General features: G+C 49.4%; 1 protein-coding gene across 5 annotated transcripts in view; it reads left to right on the plus strand.

The window, feature by feature from the left end:
• The window catches only part of HEG1 (heart development protein with EGF like domains 1), a 64,155-nt gene that overhangs the window by 14,468 nt on the left and 35,596 nt on the right, over window positions 1-14,091 (plus strand). For all 5 annotated transcript variants that reach the window (XM_064156695.1, XM_064156700.1, XM_064156712.1 and 2 more), the window contains exons 2-6: window positions 7,441-7,698; window positions 8,688-8,918; window positions 11,074-11,376; window positions 11,815-12,123; window positions 13,667-13,999. In XM_064156695.1, coding sequence (XP_064012765.1) covers window positions 7,441-7,698; window positions 8,688-8,918; window positions 11,074-11,376; window positions 11,815-12,123; window positions 13,667-13,999 — 1,434 coding nt within the window. The remainder of the gene's footprint in view (window positions 1-7,440; window positions 7,699-8,687; window positions 8,919-11,073; window positions 11,377-11,814; window positions 12,124-13,666; window positions 14,000-14,091) is intronic.

The following is a 14,091-nucleotide window of genomic DNA, read 5'->3' on the forward strand; positions in this document are numbered from 1 at the left end:
GTACCACTGCCTGCCCCGTGAGGAAAGCTTCTGGGAACTTTGACAACCCTGGAAGGAGAAAGATGTGTTGCGTGGGTGATGTTTTTGGTAGCCTTTCTGCAGGACCTTGTAGCAAGGTGTGGGGTTTTAGGAGTGAATTAGGTGGTGCCGGGATTTAGTACTTGGGGGTCTGCAGTGCTGCAGGGTGCTTGGAGATCGCCGTCCCTGGAGCAGTTCAAGGCAGGACTGGATGTGGCATTTGGTGCCATGGTCTAGCCTTGAGCTCTGTGGTAAAGGGTTGGACTTGATCGATGAGGTCTCTTCCAACCTTGGTGATGATACTGTGAAGTTTCAGTATTGCAGGGAGGGGATGGAGAGGAGGTTTGAGCACTCAGAGAGGTGTGACTTTTGGAGAGGTTTCTTTTGACTGATGTTAATTGATGTTTACTGAAAATGATGAGAAAGAAACCCCCTTGGCAAGTGCTCCTGGGCCCTGTCAGCTAGCGCTAGGGCAGAGCTGCCTCCCACATTGACACCAGGAGATGACATCAGGGGGGACACTGCTGAGGTAGAAAATAAATAAGCCAGCGAGAAAATACAGCAAATTCAGGCTTTCTGCTCAGAAAAGGCATCAGGAACATGGGTCCTGGGGTCCTGTGGTCCTGTGGGGCCTCTCTGGACCTGGAGGCTTGGTCTCCTCTTCACTGGTTCCTAATCCATCTGGCTGGTTGGATTAGGATTTTACTGGAGCCTTGGTGTAATGATGGAGGCTTTTAGGAGTGTGGGTACTCATGAGGCAGCTTAGTCCTGTTGGAAGTGGACTTGTACTTGATTGTGTTTTCCAAAGACTTGATGGTAAAACAGGGCTTTAAGAAAATAAATTACTTGCTGAAAGCTATTAAAGGCTCTGAACCCTGGGATGGTGAGTTTCAGGCAGCATGGGATGTGTAGCTTGAACTGCCCCAGAATGACAAGTAAGAAGCTCAGGGTTTTGTAGGCTTAAGATGGTGATCTGGGAGCTTGCACTTTCCCAGGGAGATGTGTAGGACACCATAATTAAGAGGCTGGAAACCACTGGATAACAGGAGCATATCCTGTCCCTGCACTAGGCAGTTGTTTGCCCTGGTTGCAGGCAGGTTGTGTGTGCTTTTTGGACATGACCACAGGTTCCTATGTGCTCTTTGTTTTGGAGTACCTGTTTTGCTGCTTTAGGGTACTGCTCTTAAATGAAATAATTGGATAATTTAATATTTTTTCTTATGCTATCTCTGGGTATCAGACTCTGAGATAATGAAAAAAAGGGTGGGAAACAAAAATGGCCTTTAGCATCCTCCATGGTTTTACAGGTCCAGGAGGGGAGGTGGTGTGGAAGTGGTGTGGTTTTGTTTCAAGCAAGTGCTGTGGCCTGCCATAAGAGGGCCTGAAGACAACGTTAATGACCCTTGTCCTGTGGCCACCTGTCACTTATAGTGATCAAGTAGGTGTTAAACCTACTGGACCTTGGCACTGAGAGCGTGCAGGGTCTACTGCTAGTATTAAGCCCCTGGCACCTTTCTTAAGCTGACATATTAAAGCTCCAATCACCTTTGGTGGCTGGATAAATCTTTAATATTAATGGTTGAAACAATTTAAAGTCCTGTGAATCACTGTCCTGCTCTGCCTGGAAGCTAGTGGGGAGAATATGAGGAGCACAAGAACCAGAGCAAGTTACTGCCAGGGGATGTGCCTGTGGGGTAACCCATCCAAGCTGAGCCCTGCAAGCAGGGCGGGAGGTGCTGGCAGGGTTCCTAAACCTCTTCCCTTCCTCATCCACTTTCTCTTGCCACCTTTCTTCATCCAGCCTGCATATTTTTATTAGTATCAAAAGAATTAGCAAACGAGGGTTGACCACATGTGGCTAGAACCTCTCACATTCTTCCCATGCTTAGTGCACATGAGGGACCTTCCCCCAGCAGTATTATCAGTGTGTTTACACTCAGCTGACCTGCCTCAAGTATGAGCTTTTTTAATCTTCATTTCAGCCCCCCTGCTGCTCCCTCCCCCCCTAACGCCCTGTCTCAAACTGCTTCTTTCAGGGCAAGAACAAGGAAGGAAACTGAAAATCCCAGAGAGCCCTGGACGATCCAGATTTAGGGCTGTAGCTTTTGTTCACACAAACTCACTTGGCTCCTAACCGGCCTCCACCCATGATCCTGACATCCGCAGCAGCCGTTCAAAACACAGCACAGAGCCCAGTCCCGGCCCCAGCAAGCACCAGCAGCCACCCGTGCCACCCACCACAGAGCCAGCAGCCCCAGCTTTGCTCCCCATTTCTTCTCCCTTGCAGCCTGCCTCTCTTCCCAACCTTTTCCTACAGCCAGCAAAGAGTTTCCTAAATTGAGATGAGGATTTTTCCCTCTGTGAGCCTAGGATGATACCAAGATTATGCAACGTTAACAGATGTGAGCTTTGTAATTATAGCTGCCTGGCCTCGGGAGGAGCCTGCTTTAGCTTCACGAGTGCTCAGCTCAGCATGGGATGCTCCCAGGGTGGCCTTCTCCCTGGTGAAAGAGCGGCTGCATGGGCAGCTGTCCTGTGAGCTGTGGATTCCCCAGGGAATCAACACCCTTTCAAGGAGGGATTGCTCTGGGGTGAAGGGCTTCTCTGGGCAGCCAAGCAACCACTCTTGGCTTTTTCTGTGTGCAGACAGATTAAATTTGCGTTCCCCAGTCGAGGGAGTCTCTTTCTGCCCTTTGAGGAGAAAAATCCCTTTTGCAGGAAAGCAGCAGGCCTGGAACAGCTTGTGATGCTCCTGCCAAATGATGTCTGCCTGAATCCTGCTCCCCCTCTTCCATCTCTACTCTAAAATGGCCACAAGCAATCACAGCCTATGCTGAAAACTTGCACGATTGTGATTTTCATGGTAGAGTCTTGAGCCACACCATGCCATTATCTCAAGCAGCAGCCATCTCCTGGCCAGGACAATGTCCATGCTGCACCCAGGGACAGAGGCAGAAAGCTGCTGGTGTAAAAGGGATTTTTCAGGAGTCTCACAAGGTAGATATCCAACTGGGCTGCCAGAGGCAAACCCGAAGCCTCAAGAAATCAGCTGGAACTTGATCTGTTTGTCCTGGCTGTGTTATAACTCAGCTCCCAGCAAGCCACAAACTTGTTTTGCTTGCAAAGAAAAAGTAACTCTGAGGCTCGACCTGTCTGGTGAGCATCACTGCTAGTTTTAACTGGGAAGGAAAACATCAGTCCAGCGGGTGGCAGAGGGGGTTTGCACTGTAAGTCAGATATTTCTCTTGATGGCTGCAGTCACGTGGAGTTAAACCATGGATAGTCCCTGGCAGCTTGGGATGTGAAGGAGTTGTCAGTGACAAATAAGTACCTGAGCTAAAGGGCCACTCTGCCTTGAGTCTCTAATACATCAGGGGAGGTACAACTGTCCCATATATATTTTTTTGGAAGAAGTTTGCATCTGGCCCATCCACTCCAGCAGAGGACACTGGAATGGGCTGCCCGGGGAGGTGGTGGAGTCGCCGTCCCTGGGGCTGTTCAAGGCAAGGTTGGACGTGGCACTTGGTGCCATGGTCTAGCCTTGAGCTCTGTGGTAAAGGGTTGGACTTGATGATCTGTGAGGTCTCTTCCAACCCTGATGATACTGTGATACTGTGAATCTCTGGAAGCTGAGTTCTGTAGGCAAGTCAAAGAGGAGACTGTGGTTTTCTTGGACTTCTGGCCGGTTTGATGGGTGTGTGAAGAGCTGAGATTTCATGCCTGCTTTATGGAACAGCCTGATTTTGGGGGGGGGATTTCCTTATTGTGTTTTGGATTTTCAAGTGTGGTTCATGCTCCTGCTCTGCACCCACCAAACTGGGAGGTGAACCTGTGCTGTCACAAGGTTTTCCTCATTGCACCCAGGACCTGGCATACCTTGCAGGGCAGCATTAAAAATGCCAGATGACTTTTAAAAGCCTGTGTAAATAATACCTTCTTATTTTGCTCTTCCACTCCCTGACTGCACTCAAAACTGGGTTTGCTGGCACTCTTGATAAGGAGAAGGATTTTGCTGCGATTTATTCCCAGCAGTTCTGCAGAGCCAAAAGAGGCTAGAGAAAACTCTGGATTTGCAGAGCAAACAAGATAAACAGCCAGCAGCATTTTACTTTTGAACTGGCTGCATTCAATCAAGGTTTGTAGCTGAAGGTACTGCCTGCTGGCATTTCCAGGGCTTTTCTTAAGAAGTGGCAATTAAATGACTGCTGCAGTGCCCTGCTATATATTTTAGTGTGCCTGGCTGGAGCCCTTGTTGACAAATGACTTGGCAACCCGAGAAAGCAAATTTCCCTCTGTCTATATTCATTCCCTAAGGGTTTCTTAAAGCATCTGCTGCTTCGCCGTGTTTCTGTGCAGCAGAGCTGGCTGCTGGGGCGCAGTAGGCACGGGTTGCACAGCCAAAAGCTTTTAACAAGAGGGAGGCAGAGAGGAAGTCAATGTGCTGCCCTCCAGAACACTCACATTGCTCATCATCTGGGGCTGCCCTCACTGGGCTTGCAGGGTACGATTACGGGCTGGGTATTGGCCCACAAATGAGTGTAGCAAGTCCCTGGGGACTGCATCCCTTTGTCCAAATGGAGACATCAAGCAGCTTGTTCTGTGGGACAGGAGATGGCTCACAGTAGGTTCCAGATGGCAGCAGCTGCATGGTGGGCTTGGTGAGGTGAACATAGCAGCCATGGCTAGGGCTGTTTGTAAAGGCACCTGAGGGGCTCTGCTCTGCTGCAGCTCATGTCTCAGTGGGCCTCATGGTGCTCAGACTCCCAGAAGGAAATGCATTCTGTCCTGTCTACAAATCTCTTTTTTTTTCTTGATGAGTTCCCACTGAAGCTATTGCAGATGGATAGAAGAGACCATGTCTGAAATTGCTGCCTCTGGCATGGCAGGTACAGCCAAATCCAAAGGAGGTGAGGATGAGTAGGTGTCCCATCCATGTTTCTCCAAGGCACAGCTTTCTTCTGGAAAGAGCTCGGAGGCTAAGGACACATGTGCAAGACTTAGCCTTCAACACTGGAGCTTTTGGGGACAGACCGAGTGGGGCCTTTAGCTTCTGCGTGTTACCTGCAGCCCTGTTTTGAGATGCTTTGTGCATGACAGACACATCCCATAAGCTGGTGGATCTCTGAACTGCAAAGCAGAGAGAACTCCTCTCCCCAAATACACAGCTTTTCTCAATTTCTAGAGAGGCTTCAGCTCCTGTCACCTTACATTGCAGTTTCCCTAGCCAGGCTCCCATTCTGCCCACTCAGCAAGTGTAGCATGCATTGGGCTATTCCAGCTCACAGAATGCATTTTTGCTATAAAGAAAATAGGCAAAACCGAGATCTTGCTGTTTCAGATCACACAACACTCATTTGCACTTGCTTTGACTTCACAGTATCACAGTGTCATCAGGGTTGGAAGAGACCTCATAGATCATCAAGTCCAACCCTTTACCACAGGGCTCAAGGCTAGACCATGGCACCAAGTGCCACGTCCAATCCTGCCTTGAACAGCCCCAGGGACGGCGACTCCACCACCTCCCCGGGCAGCCCATTCCAGTGTCCAATGACTCTCTCAGTGAAGAACTTTCTCCTCACCTCAAGCCTAAATTTCCCCTGGCGCAGCTTGAGGCTGTGTCCTCTCGTTCTGGTGCTGGCCACCTGAGAGAAGAGAGCAACCTCCTCCTGGCCACAACCACCCCTCAGGTAGTTGTAGACAGCAATAAGGTCACCCCTGAGCCTCCTCTTCTCCAGGCTAACCAATCCCAGCTCCCTCAGCCTCTCCTCGTAGGGCTGTGCTCAAGGCCTCTCACCAGCCTCGTTGCCCTTCTCTGGACACACTCAAGCATCTCAATGTCCCTTCTAAACTGGGGGGCCCAGAACTGAACACAGTACTCAAGGTGTGGTCTAGCCAGTGCAGAGTCCAGGGGCAGAATGACCTCCCTGCTCCTGCTGACCACACCATTCTTGTGGGCTTCGAAAGAGCATCCAAGGTTACAGTGCCAGATGAGCCTTGGGGCTGTAATGTAGGACAGGGATGATTGCTGCTGGTTTTCATGTGACCAGTGTACAGGGAAATCCTTGTGCAGCCCTGGATGGTACCATGGACTGGAAACCCCAGTTCCCCTGCTGACCTCACTGGAACCACTCACTACAGCTGTCTCTGGATGCTTTGCTCCAGGCAGTATCAGGCTGGGTGGCACCCAAGGCTGAAGCTACTCAAGTCCTGCTGCTACTGTCAGTGTTGATGCTTGTGCTGAAAGGCTGGCTACTGGTAACATCTTCAGTCTTTGCTTAGGGCTCAATTTGGGAACATATTTATATTCTAGGGATGCACACAACCATCTGTGTGCTTTTGGGGATCCTGTAAGGCATGTAATGCCTGTTGATGTCCCTGGGAGAAGTCATTTTTGGGTCCATAAGATACAGCAGCTGGTAGAAATGCAGAAGAAACTTGGCAAAATAGAGGATAAGGTTGCTGCTTTTGCACCTTGGCATGGTGGGGAGGAAGCAGAGGGGGTGGAAGAGCTAACTAAGCTAGAGAGTAGTGCTGGCTTGGGAACCAACATTTGCTCCATAAGTGTGTTTATTCACTTTCTAATGAAATGAGAAAATGACTCCAGACATGGGAGAGGTGAGAGTTTGGAGCAGCCTTCTTGCTGTGGGCCCAAGCACTGTTTGGATGGAGCAGAGGCTTCACCCACCCTTGGTGACAGACAATACCTGCAGATGTACAAATGTCTCCATCTTGTCTCTTGTGATTTGGTAGACAATAATGTCAGATACACTGAAATGTTAGCCACTGTGGGTTGCTTTAGCACCTGATCAGCCAGAGTACACCACACCATGCATTGATCTCTTCTGTCCTGGAGGCCTGACAGGTTATGCCAACCTTCCTGTTTGCCCTGCAGTTCTCAGCCAGCTTCTTGCTAGCTCTCTGGAGGCAGTGGGATTTGAAGTCAAACATCCTGCAGGCACTAGCTGAGCAGATAAAGGGGAAGAGCTGTGGGGCTCTCTACCTTTCATTCACATCCTTAGGATGGGGCACATGGGCTGTGCTGGTCTCCAGGTGGCTAGCAGCTCTGGAGACCTACACCCATGAACTCCACATTGTGTAGCTTCATTGGCTATTTGTTTAAAAATTTGTCTTTTCTCCTCCAAAGATTCCTTTCTCCTAACACACACACACACAAAAAGCACAGGGGTGCTGAACTGAGTTGATCTTAGTCACAAAAGTAGGGTTTGACATTTGGCCCTACAGACCAAGCTAATTTCCACTGGTGTGAATCCAAAAATAAATTTCATGTCTGGATTTTGATTAGGCAAAAATTTTCTCTAGTGAAAATGAGATCAGAGCTTGGCCTCGGTTGTACTGCAGCGAGCAGAGCCTGCATGTCCAGCACTGATGGGATTTTAATGTTTCTCTTGTTCTGCCTTTCAGTCATTGAAAGCACTGGTCAGGCAAGAGGGTCGGACACGGAGATAAGGACTTCTGGTGCTCTTGTGGATGGTGTGGAACTAGCGACGATGCTGGCCAGGAATGGGGAACAGGCATTGCTGCCTGCCGGCCTTGGTGGTGTGCTGGCAGCGAGTGAGGTCACAGGACACATTGGTCCTCTCACCCGGCCAGGAGCAGGACCCTCAGCCAGCCCATCTGCTGGGATAACGACCCGCCCGCCCACCCATGCCCATCCTCCTGGTGAGTTTCAGCAAGGTGAGGGTCCCTGTTTGCTGTACCTAGCCCATGGACTGAGTGTAACCTGTGGGTTAGGAATTATTCCTGCCCTGCTGCTAGAAACTCAGATTTTTGGAAGAGATCCAATCCCAGAAGAGCAGATTATTTTTTTAACCATAGAGTGAAAGTGATTCTCAGGAGCTGCTACTGGCGTTAGTCACCACTCAACTGCGCCCCAGAGAGCCCTGCCCGGCCACAGAGCTTAAAGGCTGTGTACAAAGCAGAGATCCCTCACATCCCCATGCCTCCTCCCAGCAGGAGCTGAACCCCATCATGAGTCCAGCCTAGATTACAAGTGCCTGAGTTGAAAATATCTGACCAGTTGTGCAGCTGAGGTCCTCATGTGGAAATCATGCAAGTGAACACAGACTTGTTCATAGTCTTCACCACATTTGGTGAGACTCTGGTCATAAGTAAACTAATGCACTTCAAGCATGCACTAAATCGAAGTCTGTTTCCCATACCAGAAGGACAAGGCTGTGCTGGTTGCCTTCTGCCCACTTCCATTTTATCCTAATAACCCCAGATGAAATAAATGTGAAAAAAATTAGATGTGACCATAGAGGTTTTCATTAATGTATCAATGTCTCATCATTTTTCCTGCTTAGAGAGCTGGGTGTGTGTCTGGCCTGCTCAGGCTGCCAGCTGCTGGCTGCTCTAGGGTGAGCTCCTTGCTGCCTTCTAATGTTTTTTAAAAGCTGCATATCTTTTGCTGTGCACAAATGGAGACAGATTTTGAAATGCTGGTGGGTTTTGGTGATAGAAACCCTCTGTCCCAGCAGGGCCTCTTGCAGCGTGCTCTTTGTTTAAACAGAGGAAACACTGGGGATGCAGCTGTGACCTATTGCATATGGTAGGGCTGGGTACCACTGCAGGTGATGCTGCTGCCACCTCAGCTGAGACACATTAACTTCTCCAAGGGAAAACATGACCCTCTTTACATTGTCTTCCAGCTGCAGGAAGTCACCACCATGCTGTGGGTAGTCGAGAGAGAGGCAAGAGGGCTTTGGCTTCTCCCAGCACTCCTGCTACTGCTGAGAGCACACCACTGCTTTTGGCAGCCATCAGCACCAATTCTGCTGAGACAACACTGGGCAGGCATCACAGGGCCTGGGACATGGTGGAGTTTGACAGCACAACGAGGACAGTGCTGCCCACTTCACCCACAGACACTCGTCACCCAGGTGAGCCATCCCAGTTCAGCCTGGGAGAAAGGTGGATGCTGCTCTGTGGAGAAAGTGGGTGTCAGTTAAGCCTGGCTCCCCTGCACTGCTAGAGTTCTGTGTGCTTGATCTGCATGTCCATCGTCACTGTCTGCTCAGGGCAGATTTCTGGCATTCTTCCTGCATGAAGGTGGAGAGAAGGATCCATGTGGCTTCTCCTAGCCTTGGAAACTATGCATTACTCAATACAGCTCCCATAAACAAAGCTGCTGTAGGTAGAGTACAGACCAGAGTACCATAAGCTGTGGGAGGAGATGGAAGGTGACAGCAGAGGATGCTGGGTGGGAGCTTAGCCCTCTCTCTCATTTGCTTTCCCCATTGTCTTGCAGTCACTGGTGGGCCTCTCTCAACCAGCAGGCAGCTGGGTGGGCATGGAACCACTTGGTAGCTCTCCTACAGGCACTGTGGCTACTTCACTTGGTCCCTTGGGGAGTGATGGGGCATGTTGCAGCCCCTCCCCAGCACCTCCATCCCTGGCTCTCCAGGACAGCCCCAGTTCTTTCCCCAAGCTTTCAGTACCTAGACTGGTACAAACCACATCATGCTACATCCCAGAGATGTCACAGGGACTCCACAAGCCCTTCATTTACAGCATTGCCTGCCACAGAGAGCACTTTTGGAGGTGAGCTTTGCAAGCCCACAAACTCCTTTTATAGCTTTGAAAAGCCTTTGCATGGTTTTTGCTTTCTTGAAGATTGCTGCAGAGAAGATGTTGTGTTTTGCATGTGCTGTGTTATTATTTGGATGATTATCTGAACTTTCCTGCTGAAAGCAGGAAAAAGCAATGAGGAAAAAAAAAATCATTGGATCCCAAACCTCCCAACTTTTTCCACTTAAAAAAAAAGAGTCTTTGTACCTTATCAGTGTGTTTTCTGTGGGGTGGATACCTGAACTGTGAAATATCCTGGCTGGTTCAGAGCCAGCTGCAGAACAAAGGTGATTCCCAGCCCCACCTGGCCTGTGTGTCCCAGCTGAGCAGTGCTGTAGTAGGGCATGAAGTTGGTAACCCATGCTCATGGCCACACCAGGTGGGTTTACTCTCAGCTAGGCAGAGTGAGATGCCTGTGCTTCAGCAGCCGGCACAGAACAACAAACCTGAGATCCCCTGGCTCCACAGCTTCCCCTTGCTTGCTTTGCAAGTAGCTAATTTCTGGAGCTCTCAAAAATGGAGACTTCACTGCACTCTACATGAATGTATTGAAAACTTCAGTGTTGCCAAGTCCTTATCCTGTGCCCGGGGTTTGCCAGGAGCAAACACGTCTCCATGGCTCTCACTCTGACACGTCCCTTCCTGCTATCACAGCTGCTTGAAGCAGCATCAGGGCTGCAGAAAACCTGAAGTCTGGTATCCAAAGGGCAGTGCCTGGCTCTGTGGCTCAGACTCTGGCCTCAGCACCCTTCTCAGTGATGGCAGTACAAGAACATTTCCTTGGATCCTCCATGGAGCACTGGCTTGTGCCTTCTCACCTGCCTTCAGAAAGCACTGCTGTGAGCGAGCTCAGCTAATCTGTGATGTGGCATTTTACCCAATTTTGTGCTTCTTTAAGCACTTTTCCCTGTGTCCCGTTAAGCCCTGGGATGTGTGTTGAGCTGCAGGCTTGTATAGGAATATGACACTCAGGTTTCCCCTTTTTGCTGTTTGATTCCCTGTCCAAGCTATGAAAAACTACTAAGAGAACATGGATTGATTCCCATCAATCTTAGAGTAAAGGTGGGATTTAAAGGCAAGTCTGTGCAGTCCTTGTCCCATGGGGTTTCCCTCTGGCCGATCTGGGATTTAAAGGCAAGTCTGTGCAGTCCTTGTCCCATGGGGTTTCCCTCTGGCTGATCTGGGATTTAAAGGCAAGTCTGTGCAGTCCTTGTCCCATGGGGTTTCCCTCTGGCTGATCTGCCCCGGCTCTCATGAAGCTGTGCTGTCCTGGCAGTGAGCCCCAGGTTTTGTGCAAGGTCTTCCTGCAGCAAGGGGTTTCATGCCTTTCCAAAGGAGCGCTTCATCCAGATTGAAAACTTCCTATGCCTAATATCTGTGTGTGCGCTGTGAGCAGCTGGGAGGAAAATGGATCCATCTGTTTATAATTTCTTGCATATAAATCCTGTTTTTTTTATTGTACCATAGCCATTGGAAGCAGCTACCAACCATCCAGCGTCTTGGCCGCAGAGAGGAGAGGTTCGGATTTCCCCACCACCAGCACCTCCATTTCCACAACAGCCACCAAGGGTGGAGAGAGGACATTAAGGTCTATGCCAGCCAGCAGCAGGCTGGTCGATGCAGCAGAGATTTCCACCTCTGGTACTGAAATCACCAGCGTTTCAGATCAGACTTGGTCCTCTTTGGGAGCCCAGGGTGGTGGTGGTGGCAGAGGCGCCAAAGACCTGATCCTCACAGGCTCGCCGGCTGCTCCAGATAGCGCATCCATGAGTGAGTTTTGATAGCTTAGATGTATAACTCAGAACATTATTTAAAGACTCTTCATAAGCAAAATACATCCTTCCTATTTTAAAAGAAAGGAGGAATAATATTGTATTTGGCACATTCTGTACATTGAAAAACATTTCACAGAAATGAAAGTACGGATAAATATTATTCTTGTTGCAAGAGGAGGAGAGATTTTTTTTCCTCCTTGAAAACTTTCAGTTGAATTTTGCAAGCAAGAACTTGAGGAGTTGCTATACAGACACTGTTTTTCTCCCCTGTCTTCATTTTATTTCCCGGTATTCCATATTTCCATACTGAATACTCAGACACATGTTGTTTACACCTGGTGATAGCAGCATGAAACCTCTCCAGCTCTTTTCATTTATGTGTATGGAATTTTATAAAGACAGAGGTTTATATCTCATTTCTCCTCTTTTGTAGCCTTCAGCAGCAATTACGAACCCAAGAGCATCCCAGCTGCAGAAGAGGTGACGCTGTACTTGGACACCCATGGTGATGACGTGCCCAGTGTGGCAGCAGGGGCACAGGCGTCCTCTGCAAACAGCCACACAGCCAGGGTTACAAGGGGCTCTGCCACCAGCACCAACCCTACCAGCGTTTTGGGTGAGACCTCCTTCCTGGGAGCCAGGACACACCATCCTAACGGCTCACAGGAAGCCACTGATCTCCCAACACCTGAGGAGCCTTCACTCACAAGCTCCCTCTCTGCCTCCGGAAGCACTTTGAGGGGTAAATCTGTTAGTCTGAAAGCTAGCTGCTTTTGGGCTGGCCGAGATTTGACATCCTCAGGCTGTTTTTCTTTAGATATGACCACCAGCTGCTATTGGGTACATGGATGTTTATGTTACTGGGTGCTTTGGGCTGGCAGTGGGGCTGCTGGGAAGGGTGGGAGTGGGTCTCAGCTTTTTGGGTGGAAAAGCAAATAACATCAGTGTCCTCACTGCTGACATTAGTCCTGTGCTGGGAAAAGCAGCCATTGGTTTAGAGGTGTGTGCATACAGGTCTTCCCTTGCTGGAGATGCTTTCACTGGGTTTCTGACACACAGGCTGTGTGAGAGAGCACAGAGAGTCCTCACAGTCCCAACTGCCATGACAGTGCTGACTCTCTTTGCCCTTGGAGTGGTCCCAAGTGAGCTCTGCTCCACTAACCCCACAATAAGGTGCTGGAGCATGTCCAAAGAAGGACAGTGAAGCTGGTGAGGGGATGGTGAGGGGTCTGGAGCACAAGTGTTGTGAGCAGCAGCTGAAGGAACTGGGATTTTGCCTGGAGAAAAGAATGGAGGCTGAGGGGAGACTTCATTGCTCTTTGCAGCTCCCTGAAAAGAGGTTGTAGTGAGGTAGATGTTTGTCTCTTGTCTCAAGTAGCAGGAGATAGAACAAGAGGAAATGGCCTTAAGTTGAACCAGGGGAGGTTTAGGTTGGATATTAGGAATAGTTTACTTACTGAAAGGGTTGTTAAGCACTGGATTGGGCTCCCCAGAGTGCTGTAGGAGTCATCATCCCTGCAGTTATTTGAAAGGCATGTCAATTTGATACTTAGGGACATGGTTTAGTGATGACTTGGGAGTGCTAGCTTAGTGGTTGAACCTGATGATATCTGAGAGTTTCTTGCAACCAAAAGGCTCCTCTAATTCAACATTTATTCACAATTAAGCCCATTGCTCTGCAAATCATAGTGCAGCTCCAGCTCCTTTGAGCTGGTGAAATACCAACATCCCCAGCACTATGGTATGGGAGAGCCTTGGGGCAGCACGGAGCTGACCATGGGGTAAACCAGGCTGGGTCAAACTCTAGGCTGCGGTGCTGAGGGGTTCCTGAGCATCATATGAGTGAGGCTGTGTTTGGCTCTGCATGACCCTGGCTGCCTGGTGCTTGTGTGGAGCTTGGCTATCCGCCTGATACTGAGATGGCATCTTGGCTCTCCAAACTGTCACGAGAACGCCTTAATCAGACTTGCTTTAGCTCATCCTCTAGATATGGTTTGAAGTTAGACATGTATACTCTGACTTGAGCAAGCTCAGAGGCAGCTTAAATGCGTAAATCAGGTGGTGCACACAGCCTGGAGTTAAAACCCATGGGTTTAAGTTGAGATTTTCATGTCTCTTTGTAAGCCATGTGTGCTTGATTGTAAGGGATCCATCTCTTCAGAGCAGCACCCTTCCCAGCCTGAGAACTTCTCAGCAGGAAGCATAGAAATGTGTTCTGTACAAACAATCCCTTCAGTGTATGGCTCTATATACGTAAATCTAACCTGTTTTTTAATCTGTCTTAGGTGTCAGAAGCAGCCACCGAGCAGTTAACAGCTTGACAACAAAGGAAAACTCCCTTGCTTCCTCTCCCATGAGCACTTTCATTTCAGCTAAGGCCACTGGCAGCAGCAGGAGGCCCCTGAGGTTTGCCACAGACAGCAGCGGATGGGCAACAGAAGACTCCACATCCAGCAGTAGCATCTACAGGACTCTGGGCACTATTCAGTCTTCATCCCTGTCTTCTGTGAGAGAGACTTATGGAGTTCATGGGCCCAGAAGAATGATGGATTTCACTGAGCAAGTGGCAGACCCTTCACTAACGCATTCTGACTCTCCTCAGGAAGGTCCTTCCCAAGGTGAGCTCAAGTTAGAAGTGAAATACCATTTATCTTCACAGTAAAGGGAGGACTGTTACTGCATCCTACACTTTCCTGACCTGCTATGCAGA

Source organism: Pogoniulus pusillus, chromosome 2 (assembly GCF_015220805.1).
Source record: "Pogoniulus pusillus isolate bPogPus1 chromosome 2, bPogPus1.pri, whole genome shotgun sequence".
NCBI lineage: Eukaryota > Metazoa > Chordata > Aves > Piciformes > Lybiidae > Pogoniulus > Pogoniulus pusillus.